We start from the raw sequence: 20,034 nt of genomic DNA, 5'->3' as shown, positions 1-20,034 counted from the left end.
GCAGTGTATGTGACCCAGCCTCCACAGCCTTGCCTGAGAGATGGGAAGCAGCAGCCAGCTGCCTCTCCCCTGAAGGTTATCCATTGGCATCTGGCTGGTGCAAAGTGGATGCAAATGGAGAGGATTGCACAAGACTGTGATGCCGACTGAGACCAAATAATTCTTCAAATTAGAGGACGATCCCAACCCCAGCAGCGATAAGGGTCTTTGGGGAAGAGGGGTGATTATGTTTTCATGGGGACAAGGAGGGAACAAAACTGAAGCCCATGTGTGACTGGCATGTTATGGACAAAAGGCAGTATACCTCCAAACTGAATTAAATGACCGTCAAAGCACCACCCCCCTCAGCCCCCCTCCCCACCCCCCTCAGCCCCCCTCCCCACCCCCCTCAACGTCTATCAGGCATCTGTTACCCAGCTGCTGGTATGTTTGTGGCCTCACCCATTTATCTGCACATTCTCTGCATAGTTAACTGTCAGAGCAGAGTGGCCCTGTGTTGCTGTTCTTCTCCTCCTTGTTGTGACAGCAGAACTATGCTTGCAAGGGACTGGCTCTCCCTAGCTCAGTAACTCCTGGCAGCAGCAGATGGCAGCCTGCCCTCCTCATGGCTGATGTCATTACTTTTCTTGTGAGTCACTCACTGAGCTCGATTGTGCATGTGAAGCCGGCAGCACATGCCTCTTCCCTCGGGGAGAGAGGAAAAAGGACGTTCAGAGGAGATCCTACGCCACCACGCCTTGTGCTTGCATCAAGCTCTTAATGAGGGCCGTGCCACAAGCAATTAAGCTTGCCTTTTCTGTCTCCCAAGTGATGTGAGCGGTGGCTGCAAATCACAGCTCCACATTGTGAAAAGAAGCTGAGATTTAACTGCCTTTAACAGCAGGGTTTCTCCAGAACACTCGGAACAAGACACTGAGGAGTCGATACTCTGGAGAGTCACCAGATTTGTTAATAAATCGTTGCCCGAGGAAAAAGATCTTCCACAGCTTGAAGGTGAGCGTTTAAGTGCTTTGATTAGACTTAATTCATTTTAAAACTTGTTTTATGGTGAGGATGCGCCTGTTAACTCCTTCTTTTGACCACACAAACTGTCTCATCTTCAGTCAAATGTTTTTAAAATAACCCCACGGCAGGCAGAGCCTCGGGCTCATCAAAGGGTGTTGTGTTCTCTTCAGTCCTGCGATGCTTACATTGTGTACTCACGTCTAGTGTACAGCTTGAACCCATAACCTTGTAACCTTTGACCGAAGACCCCCGTTCTCTTCCCCACTCACTGAAATGCCCTTTCATCCCCGAAGTCAGCCAGACGAGACACACTATCTCGGGTCTCTTTGTTATCTGGATGTCTTTGCAGTTGTTGTTTGTTTTGACAGGGCTAAACACACGGCAGGGCTGGGCGTGAGTGCTGCCTCCCTTAATTTTAAAAGTCTCAGTGCGAAAGTAGTCTCCAGAACTGGTTGAGTCCTTCTCTGTCCAAACCCTCCCAAGGTCGTTTAGCCAAGCAAGAAAAGTCTCCTTGTCAATCCCACAAAGTGTGCTCCTGGTACAATACAGCCCATTGTGGATTGAAATTACCTGTCATTGGTAGATGGTGGCTTTGGCCAGGGTGAGTACAGTGGGCTTGGTGTGGGACATGAGCATCAAAGTATAACCCTTTCAGACTATGCTGTGGAAGCAGGAATAGGAATCTTGGATCACATCTCGGCAAAATTTTAAATCCACCATCCCCGGAATTGTCTTGAGTTTGTTGCTGAAGTGGATTGGGTTTTTTTTTCAAACAGGCAGCACTAAGTGAAATACTGAGGGAGGGAACACTTAATCCAGCTCGTTCCTCACACTAGGTCGTGAGACGGATTCACCGCAGCGTTTTATTAAAATCTCACCAGTCTTGATCCCACGGTGCGAGTTTAGCTTGAGTTCTATTGGTTTCTGGGGGGTGGGGGAGGCGGGTATGTGGGTGGTGGCAACTGTGTGTTGGAGAGGGAATATTTGTGAGGTGGTGTTCGGGGAGTGTCTATGGGAAGTGGAGGTCTGTGGGAAGATGGTGGTGGTGGTGTGTGTATGTGTGGTGTCTCTGTCTCTGTGTGCATCTGTTTGTGTGCGTCAGTGGGAATGGCTGTGTCTGAAAGGGTGGTTATGGTGGCGCAATACTCCAAAGCAGCAAACACTCCCCTCTGTGTCTCTGTTGTGGAAATAGTTTGGTATCTGCAAACAATGGGAAAAGTGTTGGAATATCCTGAGGCAGTGCTGGGCAGAGCCAAGACTTAGTCAATTTCAGCTGCTAGTGCTGGTTAACTCTTTGAGAGTGCTGTCAAAGGCACACAGCACTGGAGTAAGCTGCTAACTGACAGCAGGATATACAGAACAGGATTAGAACACAATGTTCGGAATTTTCCAGCCATTCACGCCAGCGAGATTCTCTGGTTTCCCCCGCCCCGGCTGTGAAGAGAGCTTTGGCTGAATGCCAAGTTCTGCATCTCGCTTGCAGCAATGACAGGGCGTGTATGGCTGGAAAATCCCGGCCATTATGTGGCAAACACCTGCGGAGGGAGGTAGTTCCCGACTCTTCACCCCCCGGGATTCTCTGGTTCCGGCACCAGCGCAGCCTGGTGTGGCATGGGCTAGTTTCAATGGGAAATCCCATTATCAGCAGCAGGATCAGATAATCCCGCCACCTGCAAACAGTTTGCCACCAAGAAAAGCTTATTTACGAGTCACAAGTAGGCTTACATTAACACTGCAATGAAGTTACATGAAATTCCCCGAGTTGTCACACTCGGGCCTGAAGGAGAGAGGGAGAATTTAGCACGGCCAATGCAGCTAACCAACAGATGTTTGCGACTGTGGGAGGAAACCCACACAGACACGGGGAAAATGTGCAAAGTTTTCACAGATCGTGACCCCAGTTGGTAATCGAACCAGGTCCCTGGCACTGAGGTAGCAGTGCTAACCACTGAGCTGTCCCAGAAACACGCAGTGGGAGGCTGGAGAATGACATTCACTGAATGAACAAATTAATACTGCATGATATACAAATAGCCTCTGTCCCATTACAAATACTGGTGGCTTATCAAATTCACAGTTGGTTAATGCTGTGTATATTATTGAGTAGTGCACTTATATATCACTAATAGTGATTATATAAACACTTAGAATATATTTCAGAATATTACTCATTAACACGTATGTTTTGCGTTATGTGAATCCAACTGCCACAGCCCAATAACGTGGTGTTTTAATTACCTATTAGTCATCAGTATGATATGTCTTCCTTTTTGATATAAAAGTTATACAGCTAGCAAAGATCAGTCACACTCCAGCCATTGACATGCAAGTATCATGTTCCAGACACCATGCTTAAAGTGCACCAATCGTTTTTAAAAAAAAAATAAACAGTCTGGATCTGGAGCCTTAAGTGGTTACAGTTGGCCCCAGTTGTTAGCAATCGTTTCGAAAGAACTAGAATTCCTTGGGCCTGTCTCTTGAGATTCATTTTGCCAGAGGAACTTGCCAAACAATGTGTAAAAAGGGGCTGCATAGTTCCACTCCTGTTGCAGGCAGCTCACGAGCAATGCAATAGGACATCCAATGGTACTTGGGCAGGAGAAGAAGGTGGCAAGGTATAGTGGGAAGAACAGTGGGACTGTTTGTCTCTTAAAGATCTGGCTCGCACACGAAGGATTGAATGGGCTCCTCATCCGAAGATGTGCAGGTTAGATTGATCGGCCATTCCAAATTGTCCCTTAGTGTCAGGAGGTTAGTGGGGTGAATAAGTAAAGTTATGGGGATAGGGGCTGGATGGGATTGTGGCTGGTGCAGACTCGATGGGTCACGTGGCAAGGCATGTTGCAGCTGTATAGAATCTTATTTGGGCTGCACTTGGGATATAATGTTCAATTTTGATTCAGAAGGCAGTGGAGCGGGCACAGAAAAGATTTACTGGGCAATATCCTGGTAAATAAAAGACATTTTGCTATGAGAAGAGGTTGGAGAAACTTGGTTTGCTCTCACTGGAATGACGGAGGTTGAGGGGACAATCTCATAGAAGTACACAAGATTGAGAGGGACATGGACAGAGTGGATCGTCAGAAGCTTTTTCCCAGGGTGGAAGAGTCAATTACGAGAGGCATCGGTATAGGTGCAAAGGGCATGGTTTAAAGGTGTTTTTTTTTGAGGGTGGTGGATGCCTGGAACTCGCAGCTGGGGGAGGTAGTGGAAGCAGATACGACAGTGAGTTTTAAGGCGTGTCTGGGCAAATACATGAATAGAATGGCAATAAAGGGATATGGTTTTACTTCAGTCGGGTGGCATGCTTGGTGCAGGTTTGGCAGGCCAAAGGGCCTGTTCTGTGCTGTAATCTTCTTTGGCCTCCTTCTGCACTGTAGGGATTCTAGGCTTCTATGCCGTATCATTTGTGATTGTGAGAGTCTAGCAGTTATTCAATTTGATAGTAGAATGTCTCATAGTGGTCGGAACTTTCCAGCAGTTCTTGCCCCTGCCAGCAAGGGAGGATGGAGAATTTAGATTGGCAGCTGAATCTCTGGTCACTAAGCGGGACCGGAGAATCCCGCTGGTGTGAATGGCTGGAATTTTCCATCAATGTATTTAATGTGTATAGAACCTTACTAATGCCTGTTGGCTGTTCCATGATATATTGTTGGTCACTGTGCAAGTTACATGCAGTGTGTTTATGTACTGGAATGTTTTCCCTTAACAATGCTTTGTGTATCACTAAGAAATGCAAGAGTGTTGTTATCCAGGCCAATTCGAACCAAGAACTACGGTCTACTGCATAAGAATAGTATACCCAACGTCAAATGGTGTCGGACAAAAACCGAGGCAGGAGTGTGCTCAAGGCTCCATATAAGAATTGGGGTAAAAATCGTGCCAACAGTTCGCAAATCTTGCTATGACTTCAACACTGACAGAATGTGTTTCAGCCTTGAAACAAGTCAGGAAGGTCTCCTGGGCCTGTGTCTCATTCCTGGAAACACAGTAAAAGGAACAGCAGATTACTTGATCCATTTTTGAACTAGCTACTTGCCCTTGACTACCTTAATTTCCCTCTCACACTCAACAATGGTCAGGGCTCCATTGGACTTTCTTCTCTGCTCTCACGCTCCAAATACCACACCTTATTTCCTCCCTATAGTCAAATGATGCTAGTCCAGTTCAGGACATCATGGCCTCTTAGACTTTGTTTCTTCCTGGCAGCCATAAGCTGTGGAACCCCTCCCCTCCAATGAGCTCTCATTGTCTCCTCTCAGCCCCTTCTCAACTCCTTTCATTAATCCTCTCCTCCCTTGGATTCCCATCATTCCTCCCCGACTCTTAAATCTCTCCCCTCTTCGCCTTGTCCACTCCCATCCCCACGCTCTTCAATCTTTTCCTCAATACCTTCCTCTTCCATCTACCTCCAGTGTCCAAGCATGGCCTCTCAATTTTCAGGTTTGTTCCTCCCTGCTGCTCTTTTCAGTCTTAGTCCTGCCACATATGGTTTTTGTTTGAGATGTGGCATAGTAAGCCCAAGTTTCTACCATCTGTGGCCAAGAGATTGGAGATCAATAGGCTGCCAACAACAGCAAGTTAGCATGGAGCCAGCCTGATAGTCATTTCCACTTCAATCTATCCACAATAAACTGAACCACGCCTTCTTTCCTCTAGCCAAGACCACCTTGTGCTCCTCCGATTAAAAGACAATCGTTCTTCTATTTGTAGCCAGCCACCTTCCCTTCCACCTCCAACAGCAAGTGTAGAATTGGTTTCCTTATCTCTGAGATATGTGCTGGAATGTTCCTGCCTCTTCTGCCCAAGGGCATTGGAGAATGCCATTCTGCGAACCACACCTGCCTCAATTCCAGAGTGGGTGTGGTGGTAAAATTCTGGCCACAGTCTCATTCATGCAGTTCCCCCTGCTGTTTACCATGCTTTCCCCAATGATCTTTGATAGCCCAGTCCCCTGTCATTCTGGATGTCCTTTGTCATCAAATTGAGCCTAGGCCTCACCTCCTCGATTTGCTTTTTCCAAATTATCTCTTGACTGGAGACATTTCCTTCTCCCTTTCCCTTAACTGGCTATTCGCCCAAGTCTTGGCTCAGCTCAGCTCACCACCTATTTATTTCAAGGTGATGGCTGTCTTTAAGGGGACCACGTTCTCCTCTTAGCCAGGCTCCTCCAATGTGTAGGCATGAAGAGGTTTGAGAAGAACTCTGGATAAAATGAGTGATGGGTGGTTTTTGACCACCAGGATAGTCTTGACATTTTAGAAAAGGTTTGTGCCGGGGAATAGATCTACATCTCGTGTGTGTGTGTGTTCCCTGATATCCTGGTCATTATCACTCTCTTGATCAACACCACAGAAACAGATTATCTGGTTGCTCTTACATTGCTGTGTTTCCCTGAGCGCAAAAGGGACATTGACTGGAAAGTGCTTGGAGATGGCCAGTGCTTGTGAAAAGCACTACGGACATGCAGTTCTTTCTTTCAAACCAGCATCAGTGCATGTTTCTGAAGTCTGCCAAATCTTAGGGTCGACTCGAACTGTAAGTTGAACCCTCGCTTTGCCTTTAATAACCTTTTTAGATTGGTGTTCTGTGTGGCTTTGGAGATTCCATTTGTAATGTTATGGAATATAGGTGTTACTGGAGTTCTGTACGTCTTTATGTGCACTCTGTAGCAGACGTTCTCCTGCTGACTATACCTTATCATACAATCTCAAGGTCATAGCTAGAAGAACTTTGTTTCACACGCATCATACTGTCATCTATTTAATTCCTCCTGCCTCATTCGGCATAGTGTCTTTACCCTCCCACTCCCCCATCTGCACTCGCGTAATAACATTATCCAGACATGGACTCAGCTCCCATTATCTATGATGAGTAACACCCAGCAGTCCCCCTCTACTACTTAAGGCTTGACTTCTGTGTGCTGCCAAATATGTATGATAATCAGTGATCAGTCAGTCAAACTACTTTTTTTTTTCCCTGCTTCCAGCCATTATAGTGAGGACATGTATGAATGGTTTACCTTGCTGAAGTAAATGTTAGCTCCCTTTTGGTTTTCAAAGCACATAACTTCCTGCTGTGACCCCTCAGTTAATTATTAGGCACTTTAGATGGACCCTGTAAGCTCTGCTGGAAGCTTGAAGCAACACACATTCTTAGGGAAACTCTGGGATTCTGAGGTATCTTCATATATTGTGGCTGTGTGCCACTCCAGTTTGTGTCATTCCCATGAATTATCTCATCCTCAAATACAAGTTCCAACCTGCTTTCCTGCATTTCCTTTTCCATAGTAAGTTGTGATAGGTTGTGAAGGTGTAATGTACAATTGAGGTTTCATTTATTCCCAGCATGATGGTTGTGAACAAACTTGAGGCTGCAGCTCTGTCCTTTGCCAAATGTACTAAAGGATATGCTGACCCAACCAGTGTCGCCCACATTCTGTAAATGAATTGTAAAAAAAAACCTGCCATTCTTTATCGCCAGAGAAAATACTCCTGTGACTGAGGTTCTTCAATTCACCCTAAAGTTCATCACCTCAGTCCTTTAGTAGTCATTTTCACCCAGCACATGGATTTGGACATCCTCCTTATGTGAGAGGCTGAGAAGTGTTGAACTTCAAGGGGACTTGGATGTCTTGTCCATGAACCACTGAAAGCCAACATGCTGGTACAGCAAGAAATTTACTTTGGCCTTCGTTACAAGAATTTTCAATGTAATGTTTGCTTGTTAAGAAGTTTTACTGTAATTATTTTGAGCCTTGGTAAGACAGCAGTTGGAGTATTGTATGTAGTTTTGGTCTGCTTACCAAAGGAAAGATGTACTTGCTGTGGAGGAAGTGCAATGAAAGTTCACAAAATTAATTCCTGGGACAAAGGCGTTCTCCACTGGAATAATTAGACTGGACTTCTATTCTCTGGAGTTTAGAAGAATGAGAAGTGATCTCATTCAGACAGAAAATTCTTACAGGCTTCAACAGAGGGGACGCAGGAAAGATGTTGTGGTGTCCAGAACCGGGGACATGGTCTCAGAATCACTGGCAGATCATTAAGCCTGGGATAAGGAGGAATGTCCTCACTCAGAGGGTGCTGAATCTTTGGAATCCTCTGCCCAGGGAGGCTTTGGAGGCTGAGTTTTGATTATGTTCAAATCTGAGAGCAATAGGTTTCTACATGTCAAAAGTATCTAGAGAAATGGGGATATTGCAGGTGTTGAAGATCAGCCATGATCTTGTTGAAGGGCTGAATTGCCTACTCCCTTTCCAATTTCTTATGTTCTTAATAGCGGGTTTCCCAGAGACCAGGGTCTGAATGAAAGCAGCAACACAAGGGGTGAAACCAGAAACAGGTTTCAATTTGTTACTCCCCAACCATGAAACAGAAGACCAAAGTGGATATTGTCCAAGATATTCCTTGGTTAAATATATTTGTGGAATTTCTATTTCAACCTACTCATTAAGGAATTTGAGGGGTGGAGGAGGGAGAGGAGCAAAGACAGTGCATTGACCTCCTACACTGAAAGTTTCTGGCTTTTACAGACATTCAAGTTCACTGGTGCCAGCAGACTTCTGGCCTTGTGGAACAGGGATCACCTGGAACAAGAGCCCTGATTACTTGAAATGCCCCCTTCCCACAGGGCTCATCTGAGATCTGATTATCTCCCTCACTTAGAGCATCAAAGTGAGCATCAGCTGGAGTTGCAACCTTCCAAAAGCACAACTTGTGGAGGGGCAATGCCTTCACCAGCTGACGTGCCATGCTTGAAGTGTTGTGGGGAGGGGTGACTACAAACAATTGTGTGACATAAAATTCCCACAGAGGGAGACTTCTGTCCAAGTTACCCCTGTGTAACACATTTAGGAATATTATGAAGGAACAGCTAATTTTTGCAGTTGAGTTGGGGGATGAGTGTAAGTCTCGACTGATAGGCACCACAACTGTCTGCCCATTAGAAGGCTGTGACTCAATGAGATGGAACTGGGCCTTGATTGTGCGAGAATTTGAAGGGCTGCCAAGACAGTTGGGCTTTGGGCCTCGAGCTTTCAGAAAGTTGGCTGTAGGCTGGGAACTGCTGTCCTCCCATGCCCCCTGGACTCCCAGGCTTTCCAGCCACGTACTGCAGGCTACAGAAAGTGGACTGTCTGGGAGGGCTGTCTTTGTTTCATTGTGCGTACAATGCTCAGGTAAAAGTTGTTTTCTATTAAACAAGAAGCCATTTATCAATCGTCAGATGCCCTTTTAATGAGAAGGTTGACCGAATGTTCAGGGTTACAAGTCGAGTTCTGATCTGTGTGTGTTGTATTGCTTCTCTCTCTCTCTCTCTCTCTCTCTTTGTTTGCAGTTGGTCCGGTTTCTCTGATGTGCATGGTGTATACTGCAAGAAAAATGTGTTGCTACTTGATCACATCAGTGGAAACATGTTTTGCTGGCCAGTGAGGGTACTCCTATCAGGAGTTCAGCACATTTGAGCACAGCAGTCAATACTGGGCCAATGCCAGGTCTGAGATTCACTCACCAGCTTTGGCCCTGACGTTTTGCTCCACAGACGCAGTTGGAAATAGCAAGCTGACCACATGGGCACTGGCCTAGAATCGCTTGGAAATATTTGTCTCCATTTTTTGTTTCTGACACACAGACACACATTCTCTTCCCTTCTCCCCCTCACGCACACATGCCAATCAGCCCTTTCTCACTGTTGTGCACTCATCATCCCTCTCTTTGTCCCCAACAGAATCAGGCAGTGGGATTTTCATGTGTTCTTTTCTTCAGTTTGCCCGAGCGAAGAGGAGGAGACAGCTGTGGTGGCTGGTTATATTTTGAGCAGAGGTTTTTGGTAATGAGTGAATTTTAAGCCAATGGCATTTCCTCAGTGCCTTCTCTTTCCTGGCAAGAGTGATATTGAAAGGTAGTGGTCTACATCACAATGATAGGGTGGGAGATTGCACATTCCATTACAAGACTGCCATGGATTTCCGGGCATGTTGATTCGCTCCCAAAAGCATCCCCTAAGCACTTTGGACAAATTTTGGTTGCAAAGATGTGTTGGTCACAGCTGTCAACAGTATGTTAGAAAAGGGTACCTTGTAAAATTAAAAATGTAGTCATCTGGTGAGCACCACCATTTTTCAATAAAAGCAAATTACTGCGGATGCTGGAATCTGAAGCCAAAAGAGAAAATGCTGGAAAATCTCAACAGGCCTGGTAGCATCTGTAAGGAGAGAAAAGAGCTGATGTTTCAAGTCTAGGCAACTCTGTCAAAGTTGACAAAGGGTCGTTTGGACTCAACATCAGCTCTTTTCTCAACGTTTGCTTTTCTCCTGGGGAATTTTCCTTGCTTGAGACAGAAATGTGTCTGAACTGAACTGCTGTCCAGTAAAGCACCACAGCAAGATGAAGAGTAAGTCAGTCATTCAACCAAATGCATGATTACTCGTGTTTGTTTAAACCCTGGGCTCCCATCTCCTGTGTCAGCCATGGCTCAGTTGGTAAGTGAATCACAAAGTTATGGGTTCAAGTCCTGGTCAAATGACAATTTCAATGCGGCACTGATGGAGCGATGTACTGTCAGAGGTGCCGTCTTTTTGGGTAGACTTGAAACCAAGATTCCATGAAAAAATTTCTTGAGCAGGGAAGTTATTGGTAAGGCCACACTGGGAATACTGTGCATAGTTCTGGTCACCCTATTATAGAAAGGTTATTAATAAACTAGAAAGAGTGCAGAAAAGATGCTGTCAGGACTTGATGGTTTGAGTTATAAGGAGAGGCTGGATAGACTGGGACTTTGCTCCCTTAAGCATAGGAGGCTGAGGGGTGATCTTTTAGAGGTCTATAAAATAATGAGGGGCATTGATCAGTTAGACAGTTAACATCTTTTCCCAAAGACAGGGGTGTAGCTGGAAAATGTAGCTGTTCTGATGAGCAAGTTTGTGAATGATACTAAGATCACTGGAGTTGCGGGTAGTGATGAAGTTTGTCAGAGAATACGGCAGGATAAAGATAGGCTGGAAAATTGGGCAGAGAAATGGCAGATGGAATTTAATCTGGACAAATGTGAGGTGATGCATTTTGATAGATCCTGGGAGTGACAAAATAAATGGCAGAACTATCAGGAGCATAGATACAGATGTCTAGAAGTACAGGTCCACAGATCCTCAAAAGTGGCGACACAGGTGGAAAAGATAGCCTTCTTCACCATAGCATGCTTGCCTTCATTGGCCACGGCATCGAATATAAGAGTTGGCAAATTCTGTTAGTTGTATGAAATGTTAGGCCACGTTCGGAATAGTGTCCGATTCTGGTCACCACATGAATGGAAGAACGTGGAAGCTTTGGAGGGAGTACGGAAAAGGATTATCGGGATGTTGTCTGGTATGGAGGATATTAACTATGAGGAGAGACTGAGTAAACTGGGATTGTTCTCCATGGAAAGATGGAGGCTGAGGAGTAACCTGATCGAATTTTATAAAATTTTGAAGGGTATAGATAGGGTGAACAGTTGGAAGCTTTTTCCCAGGGTAGAAATGACAATCATTAGTGGGGAAAGATTCAGTGGAGATGTGTGAGGGGAGCTTTTTACACAAAGGGTGGTGGGGTCTGGAATGCACGGCCAAGTGAAATGCCTGAGGCAGATATGTTTGCGACATTTAAGATTGATTTTAGACAGACACGTGAACAGGCAGGGAATAGAGGGATCCAATCTGGACAAGACAACGTGATGGGCACAGGCTTGGTGGGCCAAAGGGCCTGTTCCTGTGCTGTACTGCTTTGACCTTTGTTCCCCCGAGGTTGCATTCACCTTTGTGTGTGGTCTTCCCACAGGCCTGCAACATTGCAGTCGTTGAAGGGACCTCAGAGTGAGTCAGGAAGGCAGCACCATCTAGTGGCCATCATTGAATGCATGTCCTTGTACCCAGTTTCAGCAGCGTGATGATCGTGACGAATGATAAGGTGAGGGAGTATTCCACTTGACATAACTCAGTGGGTGGAACTGTTACCTCTGAGTCACAAGGTGGTGGGCGTGAGTCATGTTCCAGAAACTTCAGCTCAAAACCCAGACTGAACTGCAGTGAAGCACTGAGGAAGTGCTGCATTGCCAGAGATGCTATCTTTTGATTGAAGTCAAAGAACAAAAAAAATTAAAGCACAGGAACAGGCCTTTTGGCCTGCCAAGCCTGCACTGACCATGCTGCCCTCCTGAATTAAAATCCTCTGCCCTTCCAGGAACCATATCCCTCGATTACCACCCTACTCACATATTTGCCAAGATGCCCCTTAAGTCACTATTGTACCTGCTCCCACTACCTCCCTGGCAAAGAGTTCCAGGCACCCGTCACCCACTGTATTTTTTTTAAAAACCTGCCTCCTGCATTTCCTTTAAATCTTGCCCCTTGCATCTTAAACGTGTGCCTGCTAGTAATTGACTCTTCCACTGTGAGAAAAAGCTTTTGACTATCCACTCTGTCCATGCCCCTCAATCTTGTAAAATTCTACCAGGTTGCCCTCAACCTCCATCGTTCCAGTGAGAACAAACCAAGTTTCTCCAACCTCTCCACATAGCTAATGCCTCCATACCAAGCAACATCCTGGTAAATCTTTTCTCTACATTCTCTAAAGCCTCCATAGCATTCTGGTAGTGTGGCGACCAGAATACTCCAAGTGCAGCCTAATTAAGGTTTTATAAAGCTGCAATATGATTTGCCAATTTTGAAACTCAATGCCCCAGTTGATGAAGGCAAGCATGCCAAATGCTGCTTTGACTACCTTCTCCATTAGTGCTGCCACTCTTTGACCTGTACACCCAGATCCCTCTGTTCATCAATACTCTGAAGGGATTTGCCATTTACTGTATATTTCCTACTTGTATTAGACCTTTCAAAATGCATTATTTCTCATTTGTCCAGATTAAACTCCATCTACCATCTCTCCGCTCAAGTCTCCAACCGATCTGTATTCTGCTCTATCCTCTAGTCCTCGCTATTTGCAATTCCACCAACCTTTGTGTCATGTAATCAAACCAGTTACATTTTCCTGTCAACCATTGGTATGTATTTCAAACAGCAAAGATGCCAGCACTGACCCCTGAAGAACACCACTTGTCACAGCCGTCCATGCAGAAACGCTACCCTCTGTCTCCTGAGCCAGTTCTGGATTCATCTTGCCAGCTCACCTCTGATCCCATGCGACTTCACCTTCTGCGCTAGTATGCTATGAGGGACCTTGTCAAAGACTGAAGCCCATGTAGATGACAGCCACTGCGTCCCCTAAACAATCATTTTTGTCACTTCCTCAAAAAACTTGATCAAGTTAGTGAAACGTGATCTCCCCTTCACAAAACCATGTTGCTGCTCACTAATATATCCACTTATTTGCAAGGGGGAGGTAATCCTGTCTCAAAGAATCCTGTCCAATAATTTTACTACCACTGATCTCAAGTTCACCGGCCTGTAATTACCTGGATTATCCTTGCTACCCTTAGACAAAGGAACAACATTGGCTATTCTGCAATCTTCTGGGACCTTCCCTGTAGCCAGTGAGGATACAAAGATTTCTCTCAAGGCCCCAGCAATTTGCTTCCTTGCCTCTCTCAGCATTCTGGGGTATATCTCATCAGGCCCTGGGGACTTGTCTACCTTTTAATGTTTCTCAAGAACCCCAATTCCTCCTCCTTTTTGATCTCAACAACACCCTTCTCCAGACTCCTCATTCACCAAGTTCTTCTCTTTGTTGAATACGGACACAAAGTACTCATTTAATATCTTGCCCATTGCCTCTGGCTCCACGCATAGATTCCCTTTTCCTGTCTTTGAGTGGGCCAACCCTCTCCCTGGCTACCTCTTGCTCTTGTGTATAAAAAGCCTTAGGGCTTTCCTTAATCCTGCTGGCCATTGACCTGTTTGAGACCCCCTTCAGCCCTCCTTATTCCTTGCTTAAATTTCTTTCCCCTTTCCTTGTATTCCACGCTTGCTTCATGTTTCCCAAGCCTTGACAAATGCTTCCTTTTTCTCTGACTAGGCTCACAATATCTCTTCTTATCATACTTGTCATACTCAACCTTCATCTTTACAGGAATAGGCCAGTCCAGAATTCCTATCAACTTGCACTTGAAAGCTTCCCACGTGCCAGATGCCCTCAAACATCTGTCCCCAATTTGCATTTTTTCAGTTCCTGCCCAATATTGTTGTAATTGGTCTCTCGCTCTCACCACCACCACCACCAGACTACGTTTATCTTTATCCATCAATACCTTTTAAAATTCACTAAATTGTGGCCTGAACTGCTCTCCTACTGAAACGTGGACCACCTGGCTGGGCTCATTCCCCAATACCAGGTCCAGTACGGCCCCTTCCCTAGTTGGGCTATCTGCACACTGTTTCAAAGAGCCCTCCTGGATGCTCCTTACAAACTCTGCCTCATCCACACCCCTAGCACTAAGTGAGTCCCAGTCAATGTAGGAGAAGTTAAAATCTCCCCCCACAACAACCCTGTTACTTTTTACACCTTGCCAAAATCTGCCTACATACCTGTTCCTCTATTTCCAGCTGGCCGATGGTAAACCCCCAATATCGTGACTATACCTTTCCTATTCCTGAGCTCCATCCATATTGCCTTTATTGTTTGAGTCCTCCGAGGTGTCTTCCTGCAGGACAAGTGTGATATTCTTTTTAACCAGTAGTGCAACTCCCCCATTGCATTTACACCCCTCTCTTTCCCACCTGAAACATCTGTATCCTGGAATGTTAAGCTACCAATCCTGTCTCCTTCCCTTTAACTAACTCTGTAATGGCAACAACATCACAGTTACAAGTTCTAATCTAAGCTCTAAATTCATTTGCCTTACCTGTTGTACTTCTCACATTGAAATCAATGCACTTTGATCCACCAGACCCTCCTTGATTAGCAACAACACCCTTCCTGCTCTTCATCTGAGTCTTAATGGTCCTACTCTGTAATTCCCCTTCAGATAATTCATCTTTGCTTTAGTTCCCTCCCTCCCTCCCTCCCTCCCACACACACACACACACACACACACACACACTGCCCCCTCCCCAAAAAGCTAGTTCATAGAATAATAGAATCCCTACAGTATAGAGAGAGACCTTTCGACCCACCGAGCCTGCATAGACCATATCCCACCCAGCTGCTATTCCCTTAACCTCACTCTTCTAATCCCTCTAAAGAAAATTTAACATGGCTAATCCACCTAACCGCACATCCCTGGAGTGTGGGAGGAAACCAAAGCACCTGGAGGAAACCCACACAGACATGGGGAGAACATGTAAACTCCACACAGACAGTGACCCGAGGCAGGAATTGAACCCGGGTCTCTGGTGCTGAGAGGCAGTTGTACTATCGTGGTTAGCAAATCCTCCCATGTCCCATGAGCAAACCTTCCGGCCAGAATATTTCTGCCCCTCCAGTTTAGATGCAACCCATCCTTTTTGTATTGGTCCCACCTGCCCCAGAAGAGATCCCAGTGGTCCAGATATCTGATCCTGATAGCTCTGACAGATAGCTGGACAAGCTCCCAATGTGCAGCAGTGTTCCCTCTCCTGTTCTGGCCAATATTTATCCAACACCAAATCACAAAAAGGTTGTTATCTGTGGTTATTATTACATTGCTATTTGTGGGTGCTTGCTGGGTGAAGATTGGCTGCTGCAATCCCTACGTTGCAACATAAATGACATTTCATGTGATTCATTGGCTGCGAAGCACTTTGGGATTCAAGATCATCAGAGGCGTGAGACAAAACATTCTCTGTCTTTTCAGTTGGAAATACTTCAGTTGATGAGTTGTATCTTTAGAAATGGCTCTCACTGTGTTACTCGCTAAGCTCTTGGCAAGGAGTGCATGACTAATCAATGTGTTTGTTTGAGGGTCCCGCTGCAGGATGTGAATGGCCAGAGATCACTCACTCGATGGGATCGTGCCAAGCAGATGAATATGGGAGTGTGATCAATATGAATAAAGAAGGAGGCCATTACCCCTCTCAAACCTATTGCACCATTTACTTGGATCAATGCCAGTCACGTGTGCAATTCAAATCAGCCTCATTATCCTCACTTCAGCAGTTTTATTTAATCAGCCCTTGCCTTTTCATATGGGTTGGGATGTCTTTTCCTGATTGAAGAGACAGGAACAGGACTGAGTCCTACCTCTGCCATTGCATTGGCCAGGGAATGAATGATGGCTTGGGGTATGTCAAGGAGCTGTTGGGTGCCAATGATGAGGAGGTCAGTAACAATAACATTGCAGTGTGTTGAGCAGCGCAGATAGTGAGAAGAAGCAGAAAATGTATTTGACCACACAGTCATCATGCGCTGAATAGCAACACTGAAGTAGAAGCACACTGACTATTTGTGTGACCAGGTGCAGGTAAAGCCTCAGGTCAAGAAGGGACAGAGGTGAATATGATCAAAAATTGGGGTGAGTGGGGGAAAGTGGGTGCGGGATGGGCAACAGTCTAAATTAATCACCAGTGAATCACCTAGACAAATCTTACTTTCCACAGTGTTCAAAATAATGCCACTCCCTCCTACAGAGTGTTTTGAGGTGAAAAGGTAAAGTTATAATCCCAAAAACTGGAAAGCACATCAACAAAAACAGCTTCTCAAAACCTTTTATATTTAAAAGATGTTGTAAATCTCCTTCATGGTTTCTGGAAATAGGCCTGTAAGTTGGCTAGTATGAATTAAGGTGAAGCTGGATAAATAGGTGAGGTAGAAAATAATTGTGCGTTGGATGGAAGCAGTGAGTGACCAGTTGAGCAGAATGGCCTGGTTCTGGGCTTGTAAACTCTGTGCAATATGTAAACGGTGGGAAATGTTGATGAGCGATGCAGAAATCTTCATCCAGTACTCTGGGCGATGGGTTTTTACACACATACTTTCTCATGAGGAGCTGCATCATTCAGGCCTAAGGTTCTGGGATTAGTTCTTGATTTAATGCTGAGGAAAATTAGCTCTGCAGAGACATTGTAAGGGAAGTACAATCGTGCTCAGATCATCATGGCATTGACCCTTCTAGAATAGGAGTGAATGAAGATTACTTGAACTGACCTGCACTCGGGATCAGCCCGTCAAACAGTTGTAGATGGGCTAGCTCAGTATGTGATGAAAGAGTAACATCAACTGAGGGGAAAGTATGTGACACACAGATGAACAATAGGGCTGAATGGCCTGTCTCTGTGCTTTTTGGTACTTGGAAATTGAACTGAGAGCTTGGTGTTATTGTGTTCAGATTCTCGATGCTCACAATGTAGAACCCACTCTGATTCGTGTGACTGTGCGTGGAGATGAGGGTCCATCTCAATGTGAAGGAAGCAGCTTCGGGACACCACCTTATCAAGGCAGCCCAGACAACAGCCATGTGAGTATCTGGTTACCAGTTTCTGATCTGATCTTCCTTTCCAAGAGAACTTTTCCAAACAATGGATTTGAACCTTCAAGCATAGGGACGAGTGTCTGGGTGTGTGGGAGAATCAGTGACTTTAGAATACAAATGAGATTGCTGAGCAGAGGTTTTTGTCTATTTTATAGACACGATTGTAATTGGAAGAAATTGTGTGCATGTGCAGGTTTTAAGATCTCCATGGCCTTATCCATTCCCATCTCTAACATCCTTCAGCCCTTCAACTGTCCCAAGACTACTGTGCACAGTTCTGATTCTGGCTTCTCGTTCCGGCTTCTCATTCCTCCACTGTTGACCATGGCCATAGGCTGGGAATTCCATTTCTAAATCTCTTCACCTTTCTCTACTTGTCTGTTCCTATAAACTGACCTTTTTGGATCAGATTTTAGGATTATTTTTATTCTCTTGACCCATGGAGCATTTATCGCTCATCCCTAGTTGGGCAGCACAGTGGTTGGCACTGCTGCTTCACAGCTCCAGCGACCTGGGTTTGATTTCCTAGCTTGAATCATTCTGTTCTCCCCATGTCTGCATGGGTTTGCTCTGGGCACTTTGGTTTCCTCCCACAGTCTTAAGATGTGCAAGTTAGGTTGATTGACGAAGCTAAATTGCCCCTTAATCTACACTTCCTAGGACATTAGAGGGATTGCAGGGATCAGGCCTAGGTGAGATTGTTGTCAATGCAGACACATTGGACCAAATGGCCTCCTTCTGCACTAGAATTTCTATGATTCTAGTTGCCTGGATGGTGTTGAGCTGCCTTCTTGAACCACTTCAGTCCCTTAGGTATAGATACACACAGTGCTGTTCAGGAGGGAGTTCCAGTATTTTGACCCAGTGACAGTAAAGCAATGGTGGTATAGCTCCAAGTTGGATGGTATATAGCTTGAGGGGAGCAGTTGGCAGTGTTCCCAGGCATCTTCTGACCTTGTCCTTCAAGGTGTCAAGCTTCTTGAGTGTTGTTGGAGCTGCACTCATCTGGGCAAGTGGAGATATTCCATCACAGTCCTGACTTGTGCCTTACAGATTATGGATAGGCTTTGAGGGGGGTGGTCAGGAGGTGAGCTGTATGCTGCAGAATTCACAGCCTCTGACTTGCTGTTGTAACAACAGTGTGTCTGATTTTAATCTCTTGTGAATGGTAACCCCTGGGGTGTTGATTGTGGAAGGATTCAGTGGTGGTGATGCCTTTGAATGTCAAGGGGAGATGTTGAGCTCTCTCGGGATTGAGATGATTGACCTCAAACAGCCAAAGACATCTTTTTGCGAGGCATGACTCCAAATAGAGGCAGATTTCCCCTCATTCCCATTGACTCCAGTTTTGCTCGGGCTCCTTGATACCACACTGAGTTACGTGGCCTTGAACTCAAGGATAGTTACTCGCACCTCACCGGTTGAGTTCAGATCTTTTGGAATCGGACTGTAATTAGGTTAAGAGCTGAGTGGCTTTGACGGAACCCAAATGGAACATCAGTGAGCAGGTCATTGCTAAGTATGTGTCATTTGAGAGCACTATCAACAATCCCTGTCGACAATAACTGTTCAAATATATCTATATGGCTCAGTGTTAAACTTAATGTTTCCTCTTCCATCCTGACAGTTCCTTGCTCTTTAATTTATCCCTTTTCCTCCTCCCATTGTTTTCCTCACGTGACCTTTTGGCATTGTCTTGATGTAGAAATGATCCTGAAGCATAATTGCCATCTGCATTTCTGGAATACATGATGAGCTGAGCAGCTGTTTCTGTGGAAACTGTGTAGACTTGTGAATTGTGGGTTTTCACTGGAAATTGTGTCAAATATGAGAAACCCGGCATGGACAGGAATGTGGAAATAAGGACCATTTTCTGTGCTTCCTTGTGGCTGTTGTAAGCAGCCACTCATAGTTCTAATTGGGGTAATCGCCTTGGAGCAGAGCAGACAAGGAGGAGCTGCCGTAGAGGTGTGCCAAATCATGAATGGTTTTGTTCCAGTCAATTGGAGAAACGGTTTCCAATCACATCAAAGCCAACAATGAGAAGTCAAGGCAATTGGCAAAAGAACCTTGGGAGACATCACATGGAACATTTTTGACACAAGGAATTAAGATGATCTGGAAGGTGGTGAAGGCAGGATCAGTTGCAACTTGCCAAAGGCAATTGAAAGTATAGCTCAAGGGAAAATTATGGGGAAAGTGCAGGGTAATGTGGTTAATTGGAAAGCTTGCCCGAAGCCAGCATAGATGTGGTGGGTTGAATGGTCTCCTGTGCAGTATCATTCCATAATTCTATGTTCTGTATTTTCAGAAACAACTCTCAAGTCTGCCCATGCACTGTCAGCCCACATTTCCAAGTCAATCATGGGACCAGTACAACACTCAGAATAGAAAGGGCTCCCACACCTGTGAGGATTCAGCAAAGTACAGCAGAAAAGGTATGAATATCTAAATATAGTCCACAGCTCCTGGGCTTTAGACAGTAAAGGTGTCACTTTTTTATAACTTTCTCTTTGTCCCAGCCCCCCTCAAAACACTGATTCCAGTCCTGCTATTGACACATGCTGCTCTCTTACCTTTATGCCACTATTACCACCTTATTTAGTCTTAACACCACTAATAACTCTCCCTTTGACAAATTTTTCTCCTGAG

At 45.3% G+C, this 20,034-nt stretch overlaps 1 protein-coding gene across 6 annotated transcripts in view; it reads left to right on the top strand.

Moving 5' to 3' along the window:
* LOC145361182 (jumonji domain-containing protein 1C-like) overlaps positions 1 to 20,034 on the top strand; it is a 76,881-nt gene that overhangs the window by 12,540 nt on the left and 44,307 nt on the right. The window contains exons 2-5 of one of the 6 annotated variants that reach the window (XM_080216811.1): positions 881 to 993; positions 11,820 to 11,948; positions 17,239 to 17,367; positions 19,694 to 19,820. In XM_080216811.1, coding sequence (XP_080072937.1) covers positions 11,895 to 11,948; positions 17,239 to 17,367; positions 19,694 to 19,820 — 310 coding nt within the window. In that variant the 5' untranslated portion in view covers positions 881 to 993; positions 11,820 to 11,894. Of the gene's footprint in view, positions 1 to 510; positions 994 to 11,819; positions 11,949 to 17,238; positions 17,368 to 19,693; positions 19,821 to 20,034 lie in introns of those variants that run through there. The other 5 variants (XM_080216816.1, XM_080216810.1, XM_080216812.1 and 2 more) reach the window with 5 other exon arrangements.

This window comes from Carcharhinus amblyrhynchos, chromosome 34 (genome assembly GCF_965287045.1).
Source record: "Carcharhinus amblyrhynchos chromosome 34, sCarAmb.v2.hapA, whole genome shotgun sequence".
In the NCBI taxonomy this organism is placed as follows: Eukaryota; Metazoa; Chordata; class Chondrichthyes; order Carcharhiniformes; family Carcharhinidae; genus Carcharhinus; species Carcharhinus amblyrhynchos.
Note: the sequence above shows the minus strand (reverse complement) of the source record. Positions and strands in the feature narration are given on the sequence as shown.